Below are 25,754 nucleotides of genomic sequence, written 5' to 3'. Positions count from 1 at the left end.
AATTCCAGTGTATACAACCCCAGTCACTCCAATCTTTCAACATATGACAGTCCCACCATCCCGGGAATTAACCTCGTGAACCTACGCTGCACTCCCTCAATAGCAAGAATGTCCTTCCTCAAATTTGGAAACCAAAATTGCACACAATACTCCAGGTGTGGTCTCACCAGGGCCCTGTACAACTGCAGAAGGGCCTCTTTGCTCCTATACTCAACTCCCCTTGTTATGAAGGCCAACATGCCATTAGCTTTCTTCACTGCCTGCTGTACCTGCATGCTTACTTTCAGTGACTGGTGAACAAGGACACCTAGATCTCGTTGTACTTCCCCTTTTCCTACTTGACACCATTCAGATAGTAATCTGCCTTCCTGTTCTTGCCACCAAAGTGGATAACCTCACATTATCCACATATCGTGAACAGTTGTGGGCCCAGCACTGACCCCTGTGGCACACCGCTCACCACCGATTGCCAACCAGAGCAACATTCATGTATCCCAACTCTCTGCTTTCTATTAGTTAACCAGTGCTCTATCCATGCTAATACATCACCCTCAACTCTATGCATCCTCATCCAATGGATAAGTCTTTTACGTGGCACCTTATCAAACACCTTCTGTAAATAACGTCCATCTGTTCCCATATATCCACTGTGCTCATTACATCCTCAAAGAATTCTAGTTTCATGGTTTCAACATTTAAGAGTCACGTGTACATGGAGTAAAATGTATCATTTGTGTCAACGACTGACACAGTCAGAGGATGTGCTGGGGGCAGCCTGCATGTGTCACCATGTTTGCAGTGCCAACACAGCATGTCCACAATTTACATTCACCTTTTCAGTGTGGAGGAATCCCACAAGGTCTCAGAGAGAATGTACTAACAGCTCATGCATTGATTTACACCTCTGACTCTGTGGCTAAGCACAGCTCCAACTCCATAAGCAAGTTTGCTGATGACACCACTGTTGTGGGCTGTATCGAAGGTGGTGACGAATCCGCATACAGTACAGGAGGGAGATTGAAAACTTGGCCGAGTGCTGTCACAACAACAACCTCTCACTCAATGTCAATAAGACCAAGAAACTGATTGTAGTCTTCAGGAGAGGAAAACCAGAGGCCCATGAGCCAGTAATCAGAGGATCAGAGGTGGAGAGGGTCAGTAACTTTAAATTCTGGGTGTCACCATCTCAGATGACCTGTCCTGGACCCATCACATAAATATCATTGTGAAGAAAGCACGACAATGCCTCTACTTCCTCAGGAGTCTGCAGATTCAGCATGTCATCAAAAACCTTTGCAAACTTCGATAGATGGTTGTGTAAAGTGTGTTGACTGGCTCTATTACATCTTGACAAGGCTAAGAAGGCATCAATTGGTTGCCTCTTTGAGCTCACCTGAGGAAACAGCTTAAATTCCTCACTTTTATGTCTATTTTGTTTTCAAGATGGTTGAGGTTCTATCAAGGTCCTGATCTGCAATTGGCACTCAAATTGTAGTTTTTTTTAATATGGCCGATGAGCTCCCTTTCCTGGAGCTCACTGACCAACCGTCTTCCGACATTCTCCAGGCGCGGCTTGGAAGACTGTGGACGACTGACTCCAGGCCAGTGTTGCCAACTGAGGCGTCATGGGAGAAGGAACATCAGGATTTTGCTGCAGATGTGTGGACAGAAATGTCTGTAGTTCAGCAGTCACACTCTCTTTCACTCGATGGTGGGAGAGTTTGCTGCCGATTCTCGGGTTGGAGAATCTCACAATAAAAAAGTGACCCAGCATACTGTAGTCTCGTAACGGCAACTGTCAGATTCCCTTTTGCTGCGAAAATGGGTGATGTCTCTCCGAACCTTGTTAATGAGAGAATGCCTTTCACATGTTGAGAAAACAATAGTTTTTGTCAACTGCAGATCACACTCTCTCTGAGAGCTTTGCTGTTGCTTGGGAGGTGGGCGCTGAGGCTTTCTGCTGAAATGGGCGGGAGTGTTTGTGAATCTGTGGAATTCATTGCTACAGAAGGCTATGCAGGCCAGTTCATTGGGTATACTGAAGGCTCTTGATAGATTGGGGTGTAAAAGGTTAGGGGGAGAAGGCAGGAGAACGGGTTTGAGAGGGATAATAAATCAGCCATGATAGAACGGCTGGGCTTAAACTGTTCCAGCATTGAAACAACCCTCCCCACCATCAAGTACACCTTCAGATCAGTTCAGAGAGGAGGAGGGGTGCAGAGTCTGGGGAAGGGTGCAGGAGCCAGGGTAGGGTGGTTTGACAGAGACAGGGAGGGATGTAGGGGCCATGGGGAAAACATGTAAACTCCACACAGACAGTGCCATTCTGTTGGGATTGAACCCAGGCTTGTGGAGCTAGCAGACGCTGTGACGCCCTCGATCACTAACTATGTGAAAGGCCTTGAACCTGTTTTATCACACGGAGAGCAGTAGGTGCTGGGGGAGACGTGGAAGCAGGCAGTCTGGTGAAGCTTGAGAGCTGTTTGGATGTGAAAGGAATGGAAGGTTATGGATGATGCAGAGGAGGAGGAACATGTATAATAATTATCATCGTTGGCTGAATATCCTGCCCGGTGCTGACTGTTTTCTGTTCTCGACATTTATTTGTCAGGGTTTATTGTTTAACAGGTTTATAATGCACAAAGTAGATTTTCACGAGTTTCTGCTGGAAGAGGAGGCGGCCCCTCTGCACACCTCCCCATCTGTCACTCCCCCAGCATACCTCCCATCTCTGTGACACCCCCCCCCCGGCACACCTCCCATCTCTGTCACCCCCCCTGCCCCCTGCACACCTCCCCACCTCTGTGGCTGCATGCATGTGGAGGGAAACCACTGGGAAACCCACACAGTCACAGGGAGAACATGCGAACCCCACACAGACTGCGGGTGGAGATCAAGGTCGAGTCCGGGTCTCTGGGGCTGTGAGGGAGCAGTTCTACCCTCTGCATCGGTAGTGCGGAGGATTGCTGTTGGTGGCGGAGAGGAAAGGGAATGCTCAAGCCCCTTATCTAAAAGGAAAAAGGTACTGGCATTAGAGAGAGTCCAGAGGCTCATAGGAATGATTGGGTTAACATATGAGGAGTGTTCGATGGCTCTGGGCCTGTACTCACTGGAGTTTAGAAGAATTGGGCGGGGGTGGTGAAGAGAAGAGAATCTCATTGCAACACTTTGAATATTGAAAAGCTTAGATAAGAGTAGATGTGGAGAGGATGTTTTCTTTGGTGGGGAGTCTAGGACTAGAGGGCACAGCCTCACAACAGAGATGAGGAGGAATTTCTTTAGCCAGAGAGTGGATGCCAAGTCATTGGGTATATTTAAAGCAGAGGTTGATAGATTATTGATTAGTCAAGGCAAAGGTTATGGGGAGAAGGCAGGAAAATGGGGTTGAGAGGAATAATAAAACGGGGTTGAGATGGAATGGGGAGCAGACTTGATGGGCTGAACGGCCTAATTCTGCTCCTGGGTCTGATGGTTTATTCACACACAGAGCAGGTGAAAGTCAAAGTGTGGAGTGCACGGAACTCTCAGCAAGTCAGGCAGCATCTGAGGAGAGGGAAAGTGTTTCAGGTCAGAGTGGGTGCTGAGCGGGAAGAATAATTTCTAGTCCTCCACAAAGCTGCAGTGTTAGATCACTGTGGTAGAGAAGAACTTGGCCCAAATATTCATTGTTTTTCAATTACACATCTCATTAGAGATGCAGCTGTAATGGTTTAAAAGTCACTGCTTCATCACTGGTCCTCTCTGGAGGATTGGAGGGCAAGCTGAGAAGGCAGCAGACCTGCCAGGACACATCCGAACACCCTCCACCAACCACCCGAGTGCCGTAGGCACACGCCAGGGACTCGCTCAGTTCCCATCCCAGGAGACTCACACTGAACCACAAATCTGACCATTAGTGGAATAACAGTGATATTGAATCACAGAACCATCACGGGACTTCACAACAGCCAACATGCTCATTAAAAACTTGTGCTGAAATGACCTAAGCAGGTCAAGTCAAGTCACTTTTTATTGTCATTTCGACCATAACTGCTGGTACGGTACACAGTAAAAATGAGACAATGTTTTCCAGGACCATGGTGCTACATGAACAATACAAAAACTACACTGAACAACGTAAAACAACACAAAAACTACACTAGACTACAGACCTACCCAGGACTGCATAAAGTGCACAAAACAGTGCAGGCATTACAATAAATAATAAACAAGACAATAGGCACAGTAGAGGGCAGCAGGTTGGTGTCAGTCCAGACTCTGGGTATTGAGGAGTCTGATGGCTTGGGGGAAGAAACTGTTACATAGTCTGGTCATGAGAGCCCAAATACTTCGGTGCCTTTTGCCAGATGGCAGGAGGGAGAAAAGTTTGTATGAGGGGTGTGTGGGGTCCTTCATAATGCTGTTTGCTTTACGGATGCAGCGTGTGGAGTAAATATCTGTAATGGCGGGAAGAGAGACCCCGATGATCTTCTCAGCTGACCTCACTATCCGCTGCAGGGTCTTGCGATCCGAGATGGCGCAATTTCTGAACAAGGCGGTGATGCAGCTGCTCAGGATGCCCTCAATACAATCTCTGTAAATGTGGTGAGGATGGGGGCTGGGAGATGGACTATTCCCTGCCTTCACAGAAAGTAGAGATGCTGCTGGGCTTTCTTTGCTATGGAGCTGGTGTTGAGGGACCAGGTGAGATTCTCCGCCAGGTGACAAGTTATCTGACATGGCCTCCTCTACCGCAATAATGAAGCCACACTCAGGGTGGAGCAACACCTCAATCTCTCTGGCAGCCTCCAACCCGATGACATGAATATCAATTTCTCCTACCTCGTAATTTCTTCCCCTCCTCTCTTTCCATTCCCCATCCTGGCTCCCCTCTCACCCCTGCCCTTTTCTTCCCTTTCTCCCATGCTATCGGATTCCTCTGCTGGTCCCAGCTTCATACTTCGTCCCCATCTCCCTCTCCCCGGTCTGATTGATTTACCTAGCGATACAGTGTGGAGTAGGTCCTTCTGACCCTCCGAACCGTGCCAGCCCGATCTCATCACAGGACAACTTAGTGACTAATTAACCTATCCAGTACAGTGTTGAACTACGAGAGGAAACCCACACATTCCACTGGGAGAACGTACAGACACTCCTTACGAAACAGCGCCTGGACTGAACTCTGAATTCCAGGCCACCTTGAGTTAACCGCTCAGTTACCATGCTGCCCGATCTTACCCTTCAGTCTGTACTCCTCTCCTCTCCACACCTTCTTAATCTGCATCTTCCCCTTCTGATGATGTGTCTCGGCTCGAAATTTCGACTGTTTATTCCTTTCCATAGACGCTGCCTGACCTGCTGAGTTCCTCCAGCAACCTGCGCGAATTGTTAATGTTTCAGATTGAGACTGCCAGGTGGGGAGGAGGTGGATTTCATCCAGCAACCTGTGTGGACTATTAATGTTCCAGGTTGAGACTGTCAGGTGGACTGTATAGAATGGGTGAGGGTGAATCCAGCAGGTGATGGGTAAATCTCAGTAAGAGGCTGGATGACAGGCAGATGGAGGAAGGGAGAGTGGGAATAGTGACAGAGGATGGGAGGGGATAACAGTCAGGCAGACAGAAACAGACCCTTCAGCCCAACTCATCCTTGCTAACGATGCCCACCAAGCCAGACCCATTTGCCTGTGTTTGGTTCACATGCCTCTAAACTAGGGGTTGTCAACCTGGCGTCCACAGAGCCCTCAGTTAACAGTAGGGGTCCATGGCATAAAACAGGTTGGGAACCCCGGTTCAAACCTTCCCTAACCATGTACCTGTCCAATGCAGAGACAAGGACTTGTGTTTTTCATGTGGTCACAGTCAAAATATAGCAAATGCTGAAAATGTGAAACAAAATTAGGAAATGCTAGCCCCAGAAACAAGAAAAAAACCCTGCAGAAGCTGGAAATCTGAGCAACACACACAAAATGCTGGAGGAACTCAGCAGACCTGGCAGCATCTATGGAGAAAAGTGCAGTCGACGTTTCAGGCTGAAACCCTTCATCAGGACTGGAGGAAAAAAAAGGCTGTGGAGTAGGTTTGGGGGGGGGAGGGCAAGGGAGGGAAGAGAGAAACACCAGATGATAGGTGAAACTTGGAGAGGAGGAAGAAGCAAAGAGCTGGGAAGCTGATTGGTGAAACGTCCCTTGTCCCTCTCTCATGTCATCTCCTTGGCTGCCCATCGCTTCCCTTGGTACTCCTCCCCACCCCCACTTACTTCTGGTCAAAGAACACTGAGGCTGTCTACAAGAAGGGTCAGAGCCGTCTCTATTTCCTGAGGAGACTGAGGTCCTTTAACATCTGCCGGACAATGCTGAGGATGCTCTACAAGTCTGTGGTGGCCAGTGTGATCATGTTTGCTGTTGTGTGCTGGGGCAGCAGGCTGAGGATAGCAGACACCAACAGAATCAACAAACTCATTCATAAGGCCAGTGATGTTGTGGGGATGGAACTGGACTCTCTGACGGTGGTGTCTGAAAAGAGGATGCTGTCCAAGTTGCATGCCATCTTGGCCAATGTCTCCCATCCACGACATAATGTACTGGGTGGGCACAGGAGTACATTCAGCCAGAGACTCATTCCACCGAGATGCAACACAGAGTGTCATAGGAAGTCATTCCTGCCTGTGGCCATCAAACTTTACAACTCCTCCCTTGGAGGGTCAGGCAACTTGAGCCAATAGGCTGGTCCTGGACTTATTTCCTGGCACAATTTACATATTACTATTTAACTATTTATGGTTTTATTACTATTTATTATTTATGGTGCAACTGGAACGAAAACCAATTTCCCCCGGGATCAATAAAGTATGACTATGACTATGCCATCTTGCAGGCATTCAATAAATTCACTGTCTTGAGATCCACTAGCAATCTGATTTTCCCAATCGACCTGAATGTTTAAAATTTTCCATGACTATCATTATATTGCCCTTTTGACATGCTTTTTCTATTTGCTGTTGTAACCTGTAGTCCATTTGCCAGCTATGGTTTGATGGCCTGTATATAACTGCCATCGGGTTCCTCTCTTCTCTCATAGAAACCATAGAAAACCATAGAAACTACAGCACAGAAACAGGCCCTTTGGCCCTTCTTGGCTGTGCCGAACCATTTTCTGCCTAGTCCCACTGACCTGCACACGGACCATATCCCTCCATACACCTCCCATCCATGTATCTGCCCAATTTATTCTTAAATGTTAAAAAAGAACCTGCATTTACCACCTCCTCTGGCAGCTCATTCCATACTCCCACCACTCTCTGTGTGAAGAAGCCTCCCCTAATGTTCCCTTTAAACTTTTTCCCCCTCACCCTTAACCCATGTCCTCTGGTTTTTTTCTCCCCTTACCTCAGTGGAAAAAGCCTGCTTGCATTCACTCTATCTATACCCATCCTAATTTTATATACCTCTATCAAATCTCCCCTCATTCTTCTACGCTCCAGGGAATAAAGTCCTAACCTATTCAACCTTTCTCTGTAACTGAGTTTCTCAAGTCCCGGCAACATCCTTGTAAACCTTCTCTGCACTCTTTCAACCTTATTTATATCCTTCCTGTAATTTGGTGACCAAAACTGAACACAATACTCCAGATTCAGCCTCAACAATGCCTTATACAACCTCATCATAACATTCCTGCTCTTATACTCAATACTTTGATTAATAAAGGCCAATGTACCAAAAGCTCTCTTTACAACCCTATCTACCTGTGATGCTACTTTTAGGGAATTTTGTATCTGTATTCCCAGATCTCTCTGTTCCACTGCACTCCTCAGTTCCTTACCATTAACCCTGTATGTTCTACCTTGGTTTGTCCTTCCAACGTGCAATACCTCACACTTGTCTGTATTAAACTCCATCTGCCATTTTTCAGCCCATTTTTCCAGCTGGTCCAAGTCCCTCTGCAGGCCCTGAAAACCTTCCTCACTGTCTACTACACCTCCAATCTTTGTACATGTAGATTGGGTGAACCAACTTGGTAAGGGTGCTGAGGAAGAGGATTTCTTGGAATGTATGCGGGATGGTTTTTCGAACCAACATGTCGAGGAACCAACTAGAGAGCAGGCTATTCTAGACTGGGTTTTGAGCAATGAGGAAGGGTTAATTAGCAATCTTGTCGTGAGAGGCCCCTCGGGTAAGAGTGACCATAATATGGTGGAATTCTTCATTAAGATGGAGAGTGACATAGTTAATTCAGAAACAAAGGTTCTGAACTTAAAGAAGGGTAACTTTGAAGGTATGAGACGTGAATTAGCTAAGATAGATTGGCAAATGGCACTTAAAGTGTTGACGGTGGATATGCAATGGCAAGCATTTAAAGATTGCATGGATGAACTACAACAATTGTTCATCCCAGTTTGGCAAAAGAATAAATCAAGGAAGGTAGTGCACCTATGGCTGACAAGGGAAATTAGGGATAGTATCAATTCCAAAGAAGCAGCATACATATTAGCCAGAAAAAATGGCTTACCTGAGGACTGGGAGAAATTCAGAGTTCAGCAGAGGAGGACAAAGGGCTTAATTAGGAAGGGGAAAAAAGATTATGAGAGAAAACTGGCAGGGAACAGAAAAACTGACTGTAAAAACTTTTATAGATATGTGAAAAGAAAAAGATTGGTTAAGACAAATGTAGGTCCCCTACAGACAGAAACGGGTGAATTGATTATGGGGAGCAAGGACATGGCAGACCAATTGAATAAGGGGACAGAGGGTCCAGTGAGATGGAGGAACTGAGGGAAATACATGTTAGTAGGGAAGTGGTGTTAGGTAAATTGAAGGGATTAAAGGCAGATAAATCCTCAGGGCCAGATGGTCTGCATCCCAGAGTGCTTAAGGAAGTAGCCCAAGAAATAGTTGATGCATTAGTGATAATTTTTCAAAACTCTTTAGATTCTGGACTAGTTCCTGAGGATTGGAGGGTGGCTAACGTAACCCCACTTTTTAAAAAAGGAGGGAGAGAGAAACCAGGGAATTATAGACCGGTTAGCCTAACATCGGTGGTGGGGAAACTGCTAGAGTCAGTTATCAAAGGTGTGATAACAGCACATTTGGAAAGCGGTGAAATCAACAGACAAAGTCAGCATGGATTTGTGAAAGGAAAATCATGTCTGACGAATCTCATAGAATTTTTTGAGGCGATAACTAGTAGACTGGATAGGGGAGAACCAGTGGATGTGGTATATTTGGATTTTCAAAAGGCTTTTGACAAGGTCCCACACAGGAGATTAGTGTGCAAACTTAAAGCACACGGTATTGGGGGTAAGGCATTGATGTGGATAGAGAATTGGTTGGCAGACAGGAAGCAAAGAGTGGGAATAAACGGGACCTTTTCAGAATGGCAGGCAGTGACTAGTGGGGTACCGCAAGGCTCAGTGCTGGGACCCCAGTTGTTTACAATATATATTAATGACTTGGATGAGGGAATTAAATGCAGCATCTCCAAGTTTGCGGATGACACGAAGCTGGGCGGCAGTGTTAGCTGTGAGGAGGATGCTAAGAGGATGCAGGGTGACTTGGATAGGTTAGGTGAGTGGGCAAATTCATGGCAGATGCAATTTAATGTGGATAAATGTGAAGTTATCCACTTTGGTGGCAAAAACAGGAAAACAGATTATTATCTGAATGCTGGCCCATTTGGAAAAGGGGAGGTGCAATGAGACCTGGGTGTCATTATACACCAGTCATTGAAAGTGGGCATGCAGGTACAGCAGGCGGTGAAAAAGGCGAATGGAATGCTGGCATTTATAGCGAGAGGATTTGAGTACAGGAGCAGGGAGGTACTACTGCAGTTGTACAAGGCCTTGGTGAGACCACACCTGGAGTATTGTGTGCAGTTTTGGTCCCCTAATCTGAGGAAAGACATCCTTGCCTCAGAGGGAGTACAAAAAAGGTTCACCAGATTGATTCTTGGGATGGCAGGACTTTCATATGAAGAAAGAATGGATGAACTAGGCTCGTACTCATTGGAATTTAGAAGATTGAGGGGGGATCTGATTGAAATGTATAAAATCCTAAAGGGATTGGACAGGCTAGATGCAGGAAGATTGTTCCCGATGTTGGGGAAGTCCAGAACGAGGGGTCACAGTTTGAGGATAGAGGGGAAGCCTTTTAGGACCGAGATGAGGAAAAACTTCTTCACACAGAGAGTGGTGAATCTGTGGAATTCTCTGCCACAGGAAACAGTTGAGGCCAGTTCATTGGCTATATTTAAGAGGAAGTTAGATATGGCCCTTGTGGCTAAAGGGATCAGGGGGTATGGAGAGAAGGCTGGTGCAGGGTTCTGAGTTGGATGATCAGCCATGAACATACTGAATGGTGATGCAGGCTCGAAGGGCCGAATGGCCTACTCCTGCACCTATTTTCTATGTTTCTATGTATCATCAGCAAATTTGCTGATCCAATTTACCTGTAGAGCTCCTCTAGCATTTTGTGTGTGGTGCACTGGGTGAAGAAATCGCCCCTCAGGTCCATTTTAAATCTTTCGCCCATCAGCTTAACCTGGTCTTTCTGACTTTCAGCTCCCATTTCCTGAGAGAAAGCTATGCAGCCTATTTATAGAGGGGCGTCCTTTTAGAACGGAGATGAGGAGGAATTTATTTAGCCAAAGTGTGGTGAATCTGTGGAATTCATTGTTACAGGCAGCTGTGGAGGCCAAGTCTTTATGTACATTTAAGGCAAAGGTTAATAGATTCTTGTTTGGTCAGGGCATGAGTGGATGTAAGGAGAAAGTGAGAGATTGGGGCTGAGAGGAAAACTGAATCAGCCATGACGAAAAGGCAGAGCAGACTCGATGGGCCAAATGTCCTAATTCTGCTCCTATATTTTATGGTCGTATACCTCTGGTAATCTTATACATTGCCATGAAGTCACCCCTCAATCCAAGAAATAAAGACCCAGCCTAACCAACCTCTCCCTATAATTCAGGTCAGCCTGTCCTGGCAACATCCTTGTCAATTTTCTTGCCACTCTGCATGTTAATAATGTCTTTCCAATAACAGGGAGACCAAAACTAAACACATTACTCCTGGTGCAGCCTCAGCAACGTGTATAACTGCAACCTGACCTCTCAGCTCCTCTACTTAACGTTATGACTGATGAAGGCCAGCATGCCAGACATCATACTCACTGCGCCATCTACCCATGTCATCATCTAGAGCGAATTACATGACAGGTGGTGGTGACAGAGGGCTGGAGATGCCAGAAACTGATTGGAGAAGGCAGCTGAGCATTGAACCGAATGAGGGAGCTGGTGAGGGCAGATGGGAACAGCAGGGGCACTCAGTGAAGAATCTGTGTCAGCAGGGTATGAATGGATTTGGAGAGACTGTTGCTGGTTAGGAGGGTGTGCGTGTATTGATCAGAGAGAAACAGATAGGCAGGAGTGGCACCTCATTGCCGGTTCAGAAGCTGCTAAAAACCAATAAATGTAGCTGCAGTGTTACAGGTGTAACCCTCTCACCAGGGCTTGTACACAGATATAGGAGTGGACTCTTCACCCATTCAACGGGATACTTGTCGAGCGTATATTTCATCAGAAGTTTGAGGAGACCTGGTATGTCACCAAAGACTCCAGCATATTTCTACAGGTGTACGGTGGAGAGCATTCTGACTGTTTGCATCACCGTCTGGTACGGAGGCTTCAATGCAAAGATCGAAAAAGCTGCGGGAAGTTGCAAACCCAACCAGCCCCATCGAGGACATCTTCAAAAGGTGATGCTACATTAAGGCCCCCATCACCCAGGACATGCCCTCTTCTCAGTGCTATCATCAAGGTGGTGGTACATGAATGAGCCTGAAGACACACACTCAGAGATTTAGGAACAGCTTTTTCCCTTTGCCATCAGATTTCTGAATGGACAATGAATCCATAAACACCTCCTCACTTTTTTTGTTCTCTTTTTATATGTATTTCTTATTGCAATTCATGGTTTTTATTACATATTGCAATGCACCACTGTCGCAAAACAAAACAATTCACAAACTATACCTCTGATGTTAAATCTGATTCTGACTTTTAGAACAGTACAGGCCCTTCGACACAATGTTGTACTGACATTTTAACCTACTCCAAGGTCAACCTAACCCTTGCCTCCTACATAGCCCTCCACTTTCTGTCATCCACAGGCCAATCTAAGAGTCATTTGTAACAAACTCATTTTGTTCCCAGTGCCCAGTATACAAGATTTAACAGGTATTTGGATATTTCAGCAGTTCCCTGGTTTCCTCCCACATTCCAAAGATGTGCCGGTTAAGCTGAGTGAATTGTGTGCGTGGGGAGTCCAGCTACGTTTGTGGGATGTCCCTAGCACAATTCCCGGACTGTGCCGGCCATTGATGCAAAACAATTCATTTCACTATAAATTTCCATGCTTCAGGATTAAACTCAGACTTGTTTAGCACATGCACATTGATTGGATACTTTGCCAGGAGGACTGAATTGGAGAGCTGTGTCAGCCAAAGGGTGACCTACCAGAGGTCTTCACCTCGACCCGCGACATTGCCAGAATTCTGTAAAATGATCAAGTCCCAGTGTGGAAATCCCTGCAAAACAGATTTAGAGCACTCTGCCAGCCCTGGGGGCTGCACATTGGGGCAGACTTCCACTGTTTGTGTTAACAATGGATGCGCCCTCAGGATGTGCTGGGGCCACACGTTCTGGCACCAACACACCATTCTCACCACGTTCAGCAGAATATTACAGACCACTACAGGCAACAAAACATCACCATAATAAAGCTAATCTTTTTTCCATTAACAAAACGTATTGATTTCCCCTGAGTAACACTGCGTCCGGGACACAGGTGAGGCTGCTTTTCACGTCATTATCACAGCTGCCGTTCTGGGAATATGGATCTGCATGAACATCGATTTCTCCAACTGCTGGTATTTTCGTCCTGCTCCCCCTTCCATCTTCTTCATTTCCCCACGCTGCCCTCCCACCCCTTCTCCACACCTGCCTATTACCTCCCCTGGTGTATCTCCTCCTTCCCTTTCTCCCATCATCCACCCTCCTCTCCTATCATATACACACAATAATCTGCAGGTGCCGGGGTCAAAGCAACACTCACAACACGCTGGAGGAACTCAGCAGGTAGGGCAGCATCCGTGGAAAAGATCAGTCGACGTTTCCAGCTGGAACCTGACGAAGGGTTCCAGCCCAAAACGTCGACCGATCTTTTCCACGGATGCTGCCCGACCTGCTGAGTTCCTCCAGCGTGTTGTGAGTGTTGCTCCTCTCCTATCAGATTTCTCTTTCTTCAGCCCTTTGCCTTTTCCATCTATCACCCCCCAGCTTCTTACTTCATGCCCCCTACTCCAAACACCTGGCTTCACCTATTACCTTGTGATGAAAGGTCTCAACCCGAAACATCGACTCTTTGTTCTCCTCCATAGGTGCTGCTTGACCTGCTGATTTCCTCCAACATTTTGTGTGTGTCACTCTGATGTGACTGTTCCGAGTTTGTAAGGTGGGCACGTTTGTACGGTCACAGAAGCAAGATGCTAATAACCAGGATTTTGAACTTTTTAGTCCTGCTCAGCAGAGTTCACTCAACACTCTTACAGTTCCCAGATGCCAAGCGTTTGATGGCGCTGGGCCTGTACTCCCTGGAGAGGGGAATCCCACTGAAACCCATCGAACATTGAAAGGCCTGGATAGAGTGAATGTGGAGATGATGCTTCCGACAGTGGGAGAAGGCAGAAGAATGGGGTTGAGATCCGTAAATCAGCCGTGATGAAATGGTGGAGCAGACTTGATGGGCCAAATGGCCTAATTCTGCCCCTATTCCTGATGCTCAGGAAAATGCATGAGGCTACTCTGCAACAATAAAAAAGTGTAAAGTGACTTTGGATTGTAATCCAACAGTCCAGGAAATTAGCTAGTCTTTGGGATGTGGGATGAAATCAGACAACCGAGGGCGACCCACGCTGTCATAGGGGGAACGGGCAACTCCCACACAGACAACGCCGGAGGTCGGGACTGAACCTGGATCAATGGCTCCGCACACTAATTGTCCTGTTCTGTTCGAGTAGGGAGGTGCCCAGACAACAGTTACTGGTACAGTCAAACAAATATTTACCAAGCAAATACTGTAACCAAGACTCCTGACTCCCAAATCACAGCAGCAGCAGCTCCACTCTTTGGACCCCTGCTCACTGCTGACCAGCCTCACCCTACGTCTCACCTGGCGGGAACGCAACCTCAACATTTCACTCATGTTGCAATACACATTTACTTTTTATGCACTGTATATTTTCATTGTAAGATATATTTTATGTCTTACACTGTACTGTACTGCTGCCACAAAACACATTTCATCACACACAGGACTGTGATGATGAGACTGATCTTGCACTCTAATCCCTGCCGAGCCCAGCTCAGACCTCACCTCTGCTCCCCTCTGTCTCAGGGAACCTCGCCCAGTTCGATAGCTGGGAGCAGGGCCCCAAGGATTAAACACCCACCCCCTAACGGGACTGGAGGGAAGAGTGAGGAGTTCTACCTTTTTCATTTCGGGATACAGCGTGGAACGCCCCCCCACCCCCGTCCTCCCAGCCTTTGAGCTATGCCACCCAACAACCCCGTCCCCCCAGCCTCCAACTGTGTCACCCAATCCCAACAATTCCGCCCCACAGCCCTCGAGCTGTGTCACCCAACAACCTATCTACATAAATAAATAAAGGCATCCGTTAGTCTTGCGAGACCATGGATCTGTGCCTGGAAAGTCTTCACTCTCCAGGGCATAGGCCTGGGCAAAGTTGTATGGAAGAACTGGCAGTTGCCCATGCTGCAAGTCTCCCCTCTCCACAACACCGATGTTGTCCAAGGGAAGGGCATTAGGACCCATACGGCTTGGCACCAGTGTCGTCGCAGAGCAACGTGTGATTAAGTGCCTTGCTCAAGGACACAACACGTTGCCTCGGCTGGGGCTCGAACTCATGACCTCCAGTCCAGTGCCTTAACCACTTGGCCACGTGCCCACATCCTATCTACTTAACCTTAGCATAATCACGGGACAATTTACAATGACCAATGAACCTACCAACCTGACTGTCTTGTGGACTGTGGGAGGAAACCGCAGCACCTGGAGAAGACCTGTGCGGTCACGGGAAGAACATTCAAACTCCTCACAGACAGCACCACAACTGAACTTCAAACTCCAGCACCCCCAGCTATAATAGCATCTGGCTAACCTCCTCAGTTACCCCCCTCTGCAGGCATGGGGTGAAGTGGAGTGGAAGTGGAGGTGGAAGGGGTGGGGAGAGGAGGCAGGGAAGGGGGGTGTGGGGTGGGAATAAGATGAGGCAAGCAGGTAGAGTAGTGAGGAGGTCACTCCATTCTTTAAGAAGGGAGGAAGGCAAAAGAAAGGAAATTATAGGCTAGTTAGCCTGACTTCAGTGGTTGAAAAGATGGAGTCCATCAAGGATGAGGTCTCAACGTATTTGGAGGCACATGATAAAATAGAGCAAAGTCATCATGGTTTCCTTAAGGGGAAATCTTGCTGGACAAATCTGTTGGAATCCTGAGGAGATAACAGGCAGCACAGACAAAGGAGAATTGGTGTACGTTGTGTATTTGGATTTTCTGAAGGCCTTTGACAAGGTGCCACACGTGAGGCTGATTAACAAGTTAAGACCCATGGTATTACAGGAAAGATTCCAGCAGGGATACAGCAGTAGCTGATAGGCAGGAGGCAAAGACGGGAAATAAAGGGAGCCTTTTCTGGTTGACTAGCCATGTTCCACAGGGGTCGGTGTTAAGACCGCTTCCTTTTATGTTATAAGGGTGACGGAATTGATGGCTTTGTTGCAAACTTCGCAGATGATGGAGGGGCAGGTAGTGTTGAGGAAGCATGGAGTCAGCCAGAAGGAGACTGGACAAAGAAGTGGCAAATGGAACAGTGTCAGTAAGTGCATGGTCATGCACTTTGGTAGAAGGAATTTAGTTCTTGACCATGACAAAGAAGAAAAATCTGCGAACGCTGTTAATCAAAGTAATGCTGGAGGAACTCATCAGGCCAAGCAGCATCTATGGAAAAGAGTAAACCATCGACGTTTCAGGCCGAGACCCTTCATCACAAAAAAGTGGCAGATGAATACAGTGTTGGGAAGTGTATGATAATGTATTTTGATAAAGGCAACAATAGTGCAGACTATCTAAATAGGGAGAAGGTTCAAACAGAGATGAAGAGGGACATAGGAGTCCTCATGCAAGACTCCCAGAAGGTAAATGTGGCAAATGCAATGTTGGCATTTATTTCAAGGGGAATAGAATATAAAAACAAGGAGATAATGCTGAAGCTTTTTAAGAAATTAGTCAGGCCGCTCTTGGAATGTTGTCAGCAGTTTTGGGGAAACCCCATAAATCAAAAAGGATATGCTGTCATTGGAGACAGTCCAGAGGAGGTTCATGAGGATGATTCCGGGAAAGAACGGGTTAATATATGAGGAGCGTTTGGCAGCTTTAGGCCTGTACTCACTGGAATTTCGAAGAATGCGGGGGATCTCGTTGAAATCTACCGAATGTTGAAAGAACTAGATAGGGTGGATGTGGAGAGGATGTTTCCTCTGGTGGGGGTATCCAGAACTAGAGGGCACAGCCTCAAAATTGAGGGGTGACCTTTGAAAACAGGAGTAAGGAAGAATTGTTTAGCCAGAGAGTAGTGAACCTGTGGAATGCTCTGCCACAGACTGCGGCGGAGGCCAAGTCTGTGGATATACTTAAAGCAGAAGTTGATAGATTCCTGAATAGTCAGGACATCAAGGGATATGGTGTGAGGGCAGGTGTACGGGGTTGAATGGGATTTGGGATCAGCCACGATGGAATGTCAGAGGAGAGCTGATGGACTTAATTGCCTGATTCTGCTCCTATATTTTATGAGAATCCAGATTCCGGATGAAGAGTCTCAGCCCAAAACATCACTGTTTACTCTTTTCCATAGATGCTGTCTGGCTTGCCAAGTTCCTCCAGCAGTTTGTATTAGGTGTTGACTACTTTCTAAACAGGAAGAATACTCAGAAATCAGAGATGCAAAGGGATTTGGGAGTCCTCCTGCAGGATTCCCTCAAGGTCAACTTGCAGGTTGAGTTGGTGGTGAGGAAGGCAAATGCCATGTTAGCACTCATTTGAGCGGACGAGAATATAAAAGCAAGGATGTAATACTGAAGCTTTATAAAGCATTGATCAGACTGCACTTTAAGTATTGTGAGCAGTTTTATCGAAGAAAGGGTGTGCTGGCATTGAAGAGGGTTCAGAGGAGTTATCTCAGGAATGAAAGGGTTAACCTATGAGGAGTGTTGGGTGGCTCTGAGTCTGTACTCGTTGGAGTTTCAAAGAATGAGGGGTGAATCTCATTGAAACCTATCAAATATCGGAAAGCCTAGAGTGGATATGGAGAGGTTGCTTCGAGTTGTGGAGTTCAGGATCAGAGCACACAGCCTCAGAATAGAGGGATGTCCATTTAGAATAGAGATGAGGATGAATTTGTTTAGTCAGAGGGTGGTGAATCTGTGGAATTGGCCGTGGAAAATAAGACATTGGGTATTTAAAGTGGGGCTCAACAGGCTATTAATTAGTCAGGGTGTCAAAGGTTACAGGGAGAAGGCAGGAGAATGGGGTTGAAGGGGTTAATAAATTAGACATGATGGAATGGCAGAGCAAATTTGAAGGGACAAACGGCCTAATTCTGTTCCTATGTCTTGCTGGAGGGTGAGGGAAGGTAGAAGGGGGAGGGGAGTTAGAAGAGAAGGGAGGAGGTGGGGGTTGCCAGATGGAGAAGGGATCAGAGTGGAACAAGGGGAGCGAGGAGGCAGATGCTGGGGGGGGGGAGTGGAGGGGGGCACGGCTGTAGACGAAGGGAGAGTGGAAGGGGAGGGAGATAAAAGAAGGGGGAGTGGTGGTGAGCATTTATTGGTGACGTGCTGGGTTACCAGGCGAGCATTAATAATTTTATAGGGTGGGAGAGAGGGTGGTCACAGCCAAACTCAGTGGAGAGGCTTGGGTACAGCCAGACCCAGACTGCTGGTAAAGGGAGTGGAAGGCTGCCAGTATGAAAGGGATGGGCTGAATAGCCTGGTTCTGCATTGCCGACTCTACAACTGGTCTCTAACTGCCTGCAATGCCCAGTACTAACCAAGGCCATTAGCAACCGTGTCCCCACATCTGCGGAGGCTTAGGCAAGACTGGTGGCGTGGCTACAAGCCACCAGTGCATGCAGCCTGCCATACAGACACCTGATGAGGCAGCCGGAATTAATCATCTGCAGCGCTGCCGTGACAATATCTCGTCGCTAGGAGACCAGGCCAGAGATGACAGGGTGTAGCATTACCATGTTGCCATGCCGTCTGACCCTCCATAAATCTCTCCCTCCCTTACTCTGGAGGAAGTCCTTGGTGCACAGCCTTCTCCAACACCAGCTAAACCTGTCGCATATTGAAAAACCGAAATAGACTGGGCACAGAGAGGATGTTTCTGATAGTGGGTGAGCTGAGGACCAGAGGGAACACCCTCCAAATACAAGGACATCCCTTTAGAACAGAGATGAGGAGGAATTTCTTTAGCCAGAGGGTGGTGAATCTACAGAATGTTTTGCCACAGACAGCTGCGGAGGTCCCATATTGTGTTTAAGGTGGAGCTGGACAGGGTCTTCGTTATTCAATATATCAAAAGTTACGGGGAGAAGGCAGGAGAATGGGGTTGAGAGGGATAATAAATCGGCCAACATGTAATGGCAGAACAGACTCAATGCGCCGAATGGCCTAATTTGCTCCTCCGTCTTACGGCCCAGAGTGTTCGCCATTTTGAAGGACACGCTGCCCTTTATGAGAGGGGTGGCCAGTAGCGAGACAGTTAGTGTAATGCTCTACCACACCAGCAATCACCAGTTGGCATTCACTGTCTGTGAGGAGTTTGTACACTCCACCCCCGACTGCATGGCTTTCTTCCTGGTGCTCCTGTTTAGTCCCACATCCCAAAGATGTACAGGTGAGTTGTGGGCATGCCATGTTGATGCCAGAAGCTTGGCAACACGTATAACTATATAACCATATAACAATTACAGCACGGAAACAGGCCACCTCGGCCCTTCTAGTCCATGCCGAACTCTTACTCTCACCTAGTCCCACTGACCTGCACTCAGCCCGTAACCCTCCATTCCATTCCTGTCCACATATCTATCCAATTTAACTTTAAACGACAACATCGAACCTGCCTCAACCACTTCTGCTGGAAGCTCGTTCCACACAGCTACCACTCTCCGAGCAAAGAAGTTCCCCCTCATGTTACCCCTAAACTTTTGCCCTTTAACTCTCAACTCATGTCCTCTTGTTTGAATCTCCCCCACTCTCAATGGAAAAAGCCTATCCACGTCAACTCTATCAATCCCCCTCATCATTTTAAACACCTCTATCAAGTCCCCCCTCAACCTTCTACGTTCCAAAGAATAAAGACCCAACTTCTTCAACCTTTCTCTGTAACTTAGGAGATGAAACCCAGGTACTATGCTAGTAAACCTTCTCTGTACTCTCTCAATTTTGTTGACATCTTTCCTATAATTCGGTGACCAGAACTGTACACAAACTGCCCCCAGCACATCCTCCGATGGTGTTAGACGCTGACACAAGTGACATATTTTACTTTATGTTTTGATGTACATGTGACAAATAAAGCAACCCTTTTATCTTTAATACCTTCTGCCAGCACTGCCAGGAACACAGTCACAGCAGAGGGTCAGGGTGGGAGAGTGGATCTACAGCCCTCCACCACCCTACAGGCTCAGACTGAGTGCGCTCAGGAGGGCAATTGGTGTCCAGTAATTGTGGCAAAGACAAGGTGAGGGGTTTGTGCAGGGAAGTGGCACAGAGGTCACACATTGGCTGTGTGTCAGAACAAGAGGGATAGGCCAAGTGGTCCCTGAGGCTTGGACTCTGTAAGAATGTAATGCTGAGGCTTCAAAAGGCATTGGTCAGACCTCACTTGGGCCTCACTCGTGTAAGAAAAGAGGTGCTGGCATTGGGAAAGGTCCAGAGGAGGTTCACAAGAATAATCCTGGCAATGAAATGGTTGATGTATGCAGAGCATTTGGGTCTGAAATCTCTGGAGTTTAGGAAAACGACAAGGTTCCTCAATGAAACCTACCAAGTATTGAAAGGCCTAGATGGAGTGGATGTGTTTCCTATATGGGGGCAGGGGGCAGGGGGCGGGGGTTGGTGGGAATCTAGGACCGCAGGGCACATCCTCAGAACAGAGGGATGTCCATTTAGAACAGGGATGAGGAATTTCTTTCGCCAGAAGGTGATGGATTTGTGGAATTCATTGCCACAGACAGAAGTGGAGGACAAGTTATTGAGCATATCTGATAAGGTCTTCATTGGTCAGGGTGTCAGAGGTAAGGCAGTGGGATGAGTCTGAGAGGGATAATGTATAAGCCATGATGGAACAGACTTGATGGGCTGAACAACCCAACTCTGCTCTTGTGTCTTATGTATTTGTGTACATACATCTCGTCTGAATCTCAATCCACAGTCTCCAGGTGAATGATAGACCCCTTCTCAGTTCAGGGGAAGGGGGAGACACATCTGGGGCCCCCATGTGGGGAAAAGCTTCCAGTATCTTCCACACCCCTCTTCACTCCGAGCAGACACGGAACAACATGGGGAAGAATCCCTTTGACTGACGTATGGTGCAGGAGTTTCAGCTTGTGAACCCTTGTGCAGGAAACCCTCCTGTACCAGTGGAGAGAATAAACCCTCTCCCCACCCTCACCCACCACTGCCTAGCAACAGGACCTTCCTCCTGTCAACTGAACCCTTACTCCCCTCCACCTGGCAACCAACACCATCCCAGGAACCAAAGTCTCCCAACGCACACCCAGTTGCCATGACAACATCCCTCAGGAGAGGTGAGTTCCTCACACCAGGTACAGTCCCCACGTGAGTCCACAAAAACAGTCAGTTGGTCCTCGCTCGCTCTCACCACCTGCCCCATATTCCTTGCACTCTCCCTTATACCCCCTCAGCCCTTCCCTTCCTCAGTCCTTCCCACCCGCCCAACCCACACTTCCACCTCCGCGCCCTGCTCCTCAACACCCCTACCCCAGTGAGGGGTGACCCTCCAGAAACATAACAGACCATGCGGGGACATGACAGGGACCAGTGGAAGGCCGAAGGAGGGGACAGAGTTACAGGTTTAAAGGGTGGAAATTTAAAACTGAGGTGTGCAGGGACATCTCCCAGAAGGTGGATGGCAGGAATCCTCCACCCCAGAGAGGATATGGAGACTGGATCACGGGGGTGGGGGGAGGTTAAAGAGGAGGGAGAGGAATGTTTGATGGCACAGAAAGGGGGAGGAGGCCTGGGGCAGATTAGTTATGAATGGCGAGGACTGAGGAGCCTCCTCCTACTCTCTCAGCCCTGACAGCAGGACTGATCCCCGATATCTGGCGCTACGTTCACAGAGAGAAATGGAGTCTGAACCTCCTTCCTCGGCTCAAAGCCTCGAACCTCATCCTGTCATCCCTCCATCCTCCCCATGACCTCCTTCCGTTTCTTTTTCCAGGACATTTTCTCCACCGCACTCCTCCCTCTCCATTTCCTCTTTCCGCACCCACCCCGCCTCTCGGAGCTCGCCTTACCCGGACTGCGTGCGGCTCATAGCGCTGCCCACCGCGATGCCCACTGCGCTGCCCGCTTCCCCGGTTGCCAAGGGGAGGAAAGGGGCGGGGCGGGCTACATATAAGCACACGTCACGCGGTGGTTCGCAACTCCGACCAATCACCAGCGCTGCAGGCCCGACGCCCCGCCTTCCTTGCTCGCCATTGGCTGTGAGCCAGACGTCTCTTTCCCAGGAGCTCCAATCGTAGGCGGGGAGAGGGAGTTGGCCGTCAGAAGGGGCAGGTAGTGAGAGAGGAGGATTTGAGAGGTTGGAGAGCAAATTGAGGGGTCAGAGGAGGTTTTGGGCATTAGGGAGGTGTTTCTGGAGCAGGGAACTCGATTGTACGACTAAAAAGGTGGTGCAAATCCTATATGTGTGTTGCTTGAATTTCCAGCATCTGCAGAATTCCTGTTGTTAGGTTTTAGGGGTTGTTGTATTTGGAGAATAAACGGCTACTAACCCTAATGGGACAAGAAGTCACCAAAATGTTAAAGAAGGAATGTTATAAATCTCGACAGATGTGGAGAACATTCTGAAGGGTTGCATCAGTCTAGTATGGAGGCCCCAATGCACAAAATCGAAAGAGGCTGCCCGGGAGGGGAGGGGAGGGGACGGGGGCAGGAGATGGGGTTCTGTCTCCGATTCAGAATCAGGTTTATTATGACTGACGCATGTCATGAAAGCCGTTGTATAGCGGTGTAGTGTGAGGAATTGCGAAATAAATAAACAGTGCAAAACAAATTAACGCGATAGTGTTCGTGACCGTTCAGAAATCTGATGGCGGGGTGGGGGGTGGCTGACATATGAGGAGTATTGGATGGCTCCGGGCCCGTATTCGTGGGAGTTTAGAAGAATGAAGGGGATCTCATTGAAACCCACCTAATATTGAAAGCCCTGGATAGAGAGGACATAGGAAGCACGTTTTCAGTAATGGGAGAGTTGAAGGCCAGAGGACTCGTCAGAAGAGAAAGATGTCCCGATGAGGAGGGATTTATTTAGCCAGAGGGTGGTGAATCCGTGGAACTCACTGCCACAGACAGCTGTGGCGGCTGGATAATTGAGTATATTTAAAGCGAAATTTGACAGGTCATTGATTAGGTAGGGGATCAAAGGTTACGGCGATAAGACAGGAGAATGGGGTTGAGGGATAATAAATCGGCCATGATCGAATGACAGAGACACTCGATGGGCTGAATGGCCTAATTCTGCTCCTATGCCTTATGGTCAAACCTCCCACGGTGGCTCCTTCAGTACCACCCGTCCCACAGGGCGACCGTCTTTCAGTACCGTTCCCCAGTACAGCTCTACTGTGGTGTGAGAGCTTTGAAGGTTAGGGGGCTGAGTTGTCGCGACGGAACCGAGTTCAGGTGTAAACGCTCCCAACTGAGAGAAACTGACGCACTGAACTGCTCATCTTGCCCTTTTATTGATCACGGACCATTACAGTTTGTCCCTGACGTGGATCGCGACCATCGGGTCTTCGGCCGTGTTACTAATCTGGAAGACAGCGCTGCCGCAGGAGTCGACGGTGACCTGCAGTCCCGTGCAGCGATCTCCCTCCTTCTGCCCGGAGATCACGTCGCAGTAGATGCCCGGAGGCAGTCCGGTCTGTAGTTTCATGTTCATATCCCTGCAGAACAAGCAAACTCCGTTCAACGTATGAGGTGCGATTAATAGCTCTGGGCCTGTACTGTAGTGACAGGAGCTTAGAAGAATGAGGGGGGAATCTCATCGAAACCTATCGGCTATAGAAAGGCCTGGATCGTATGGACGTGCAGAGGATGTTTTCTATGGTGGAGAAGTCTAGGACCAGAAAACATGGCCTCAGACTAGAGGGACGTCCATTTAGACCAGAGATGAGGAGGAATTTCTTTAGCCAGGGGATGGTGAATCTGGAGAATTAATTGCCAAAGACGGCGATGGAGCCCAAGTCATTGGGTATATTTAAATCGGAGGTTGATAGGTTCTTGATTAGTCAGGGTGTTAAAGGTTACGGGGAGAAGCAGGACAATGGGGCTGAGAGGGATAATAAATCAGCCACGATGGAATGGCGGACAAGAGAAAATCCGCCATCAACCGCATCTCTTCCACTTCACTCAAGTTTGCTCTTACCTCATCCTCCCGCCACCCTACGAGGGACAGGGTTCCTGTTGTCCTCATCTACCACCCTACCAACCTCCGCCGCCTCCAACTGGATCCCACCACCAAACACACCGTTCCCTACCCCCACTTTCTCCATTCGTCCCTCCCCACTGATCTCCCTCCTGGCACTTACCCTTGCAAGCGGAACAAGTGCTACACCTGCCCCTGCACCTCCTCCCTCACTACTATCCAGGGCCCCAAACAGTCCTTCCAGGTGAGGCGACACTTCACCTGTGAGTCTGTTCGAGTCATTTACTGTGTTCGGTGCTCCCAGTGTGGCCTCCTGTACATCGGCGAGACCCGACGTATGTTAAGAGACGGCTTCACCGAGCATCTACACTCGGTCCGCCAGAACAGGCAGGATCTCCCAGTGGCCGCCCATTTTAATTCCACTTCCCATTCCCATTCCGATATGTCCATCCATGGCCTCCTCCACTGTCGTGATGAGGCCACACTTAGATTGGAGGAACAACACCTTATATATCTTTTGGGTAGCCTCCAGCCTAATGGCATGAACAACGATTTCTCAGACTTCCGGCAATGCCCCCAGACCCCGACCCCTTCACCATTTACCATCCTCTTGTCCCTCTCTCATCTTATCTCCTTGCCCGCCCATTCGTCGCCTCCCTCTGGTGATCCTCTCGCACCCCCGCCGCCTTTTCCTTCCTTCCAGGGCTTCTGTCTCTTTCACCAATCAACTTCCCAGCTCTACTTCATCCCTCTGTCCCCTGGTGTTTATCTCTCTCCCTTGCCCCCACCTTTTAAATCTACTCCTCAGATTTTTTTTCCTGTCCTGTCGAAGCGTTTCGGCCTGAAACGTCGACTATACTTTTTTCCATAGACGCTGCCTGGCCTGCCGAGTTCCTCCGGCACTTTGTGTTCTGATTGAATGGCGGAGCAGATACGACGGGCTGAACAGTCTAATTCTGCTCCTTTTGCCCTATGATCGTTGAGACGCTGCACTCCCTGGGGAACAGCGTGAACATTGCAGCCCGTCACCCAGTTGACACGGGCGTTTCGGACCAGCTCGTCTGTGCGGAGCACTTCGCAGCAGGCTTACCGCCTGCGACACTGCGCCTGTGTCTTCTGCCGGCGCTGCGGTGAACGAACGCGGTTCACCTTCTCCCCCGCGGTGCGCCGATTTCCTCGCACGGGTTCGCGTTAGTGACAGGTGGGCGTACTGTGTGGGTCCTGAAGCCTGCCCCGGCTCAGGTATTGGTGTATTTAGAGATAGCATGGAACCGGCCCGCGCGGTCCGACGAGCTGCTCCACCCATTTAACCCCTCGCCTGGTTACAGGACAATTTACAAGGCATGTCTCGGGAACGTGGGTGAAAACCGGAGCCCCCGAAGGAAATCCACAAGGTCACGGGGAGAAGGGATAAACTCCTTACAGACGGCGTCACCCCAAGCTGCAAATGTCGCATTAACCGCGAACCGCTCTGCTGCGAGCCGGCACTGTGACACAAACGGCCTAGTTCACTGTACGCCTGGCTACCCGTGTGACAGTCCTGCGGCCGCGGCTCCCCCGTACCCCTGTGGAACCTCACCAGTCATCATTGTTCATGGCGATGAAGCCCTGCGCTCCGCGGCCGAACGCGATCTGGTTGCTCCCGTTGTCCCACCAGTTCGTTAGCGGATTTTGGCCCACCACGTTCCGGAAGATAGCCATGTTCCTGTAGTGAGACCACAACTTACAGCTGGGAAATAGGCCATTCAGCCCACCTCATCCATACTGACCTTGCACTGCCTGTACTAGGCCCATATCCCTCTGAACCTTTCCTATCAACTTTATTGACATCTGACCATACCTATATATAAAGTTCCTCCCAACCACAGTATACCCACAAAACATATATCACACCCAGCAGGTCAAACAACTTGTTATAATTTGCCTCCATTTCACCCATTCCTTCTGAACTTTCAAATCTGTGTATCTGTCCAAAAT

The 25,754-nt window shown here is 48.5% G+C and overlaps 2 protein-coding genes across 2 annotated transcripts in view; both read right to left on the bottom strand.

Annotated features, from left to right (window-relative positions):
• The window catches only part of erich3 (glutamate-rich 3), a gene marked incomplete at its 3' end in the record, with an annotated part of 64,677 nt that extends 42,973 nt beyond the window's left edge, over window positions 1-21,704 (bottom strand). Inside the window, exon 1 of the mRNA XM_072250916.1 lies at window positions 21,646-21,704. Coding sequence (XP_072107017.1) covers window positions 21,646-21,665 — 20 coding nt within the window. The remainder of the gene's footprint in view (window positions 1-21,645) is intronic.
• A 1,384-nt stretch (window positions 21,705-23,088) lies between these two features.
• On the bottom strand, window positions 23,089-25,479 carry LOC140193748 (pancreatic alpha-amylase-like). The gene is made up of 2 exons (XM_072250915.1): window positions 25,357-25,479; window positions 23,089-23,295 (listed from the first exon to the last, which is right to left on the bottom strand). Exons 1-2 carry the CDS (start codon window positions 25,476-25,478, stop codon window positions 23,106-23,108), a joined length of 312 nt encoding a protein of 103 aa, XP_072107016.1. The 5' UTR covers window position 25,479; the 3' UTR covers window positions 23,089-23,105.
• Window positions 25,480-25,754: the final 275 nt, after the last annotated feature.

Source organism: Mobula birostris, unplaced genomic scaffold (assembly GCF_030028105.1).
Source record: "Mobula birostris isolate sMobBir1 unplaced genomic scaffold, sMobBir1.hap1 scaffold_798, whole genome shotgun sequence".
Lineage (NCBI taxonomy): Eukaryota > Metazoa > Chordata > Chondrichthyes > Myliobatiformes > Myliobatidae > Mobula > Mobula birostris.
Note: the sequence above shows the minus strand (reverse complement) of the source record. Positions and strands in the feature narration are given on the sequence as shown.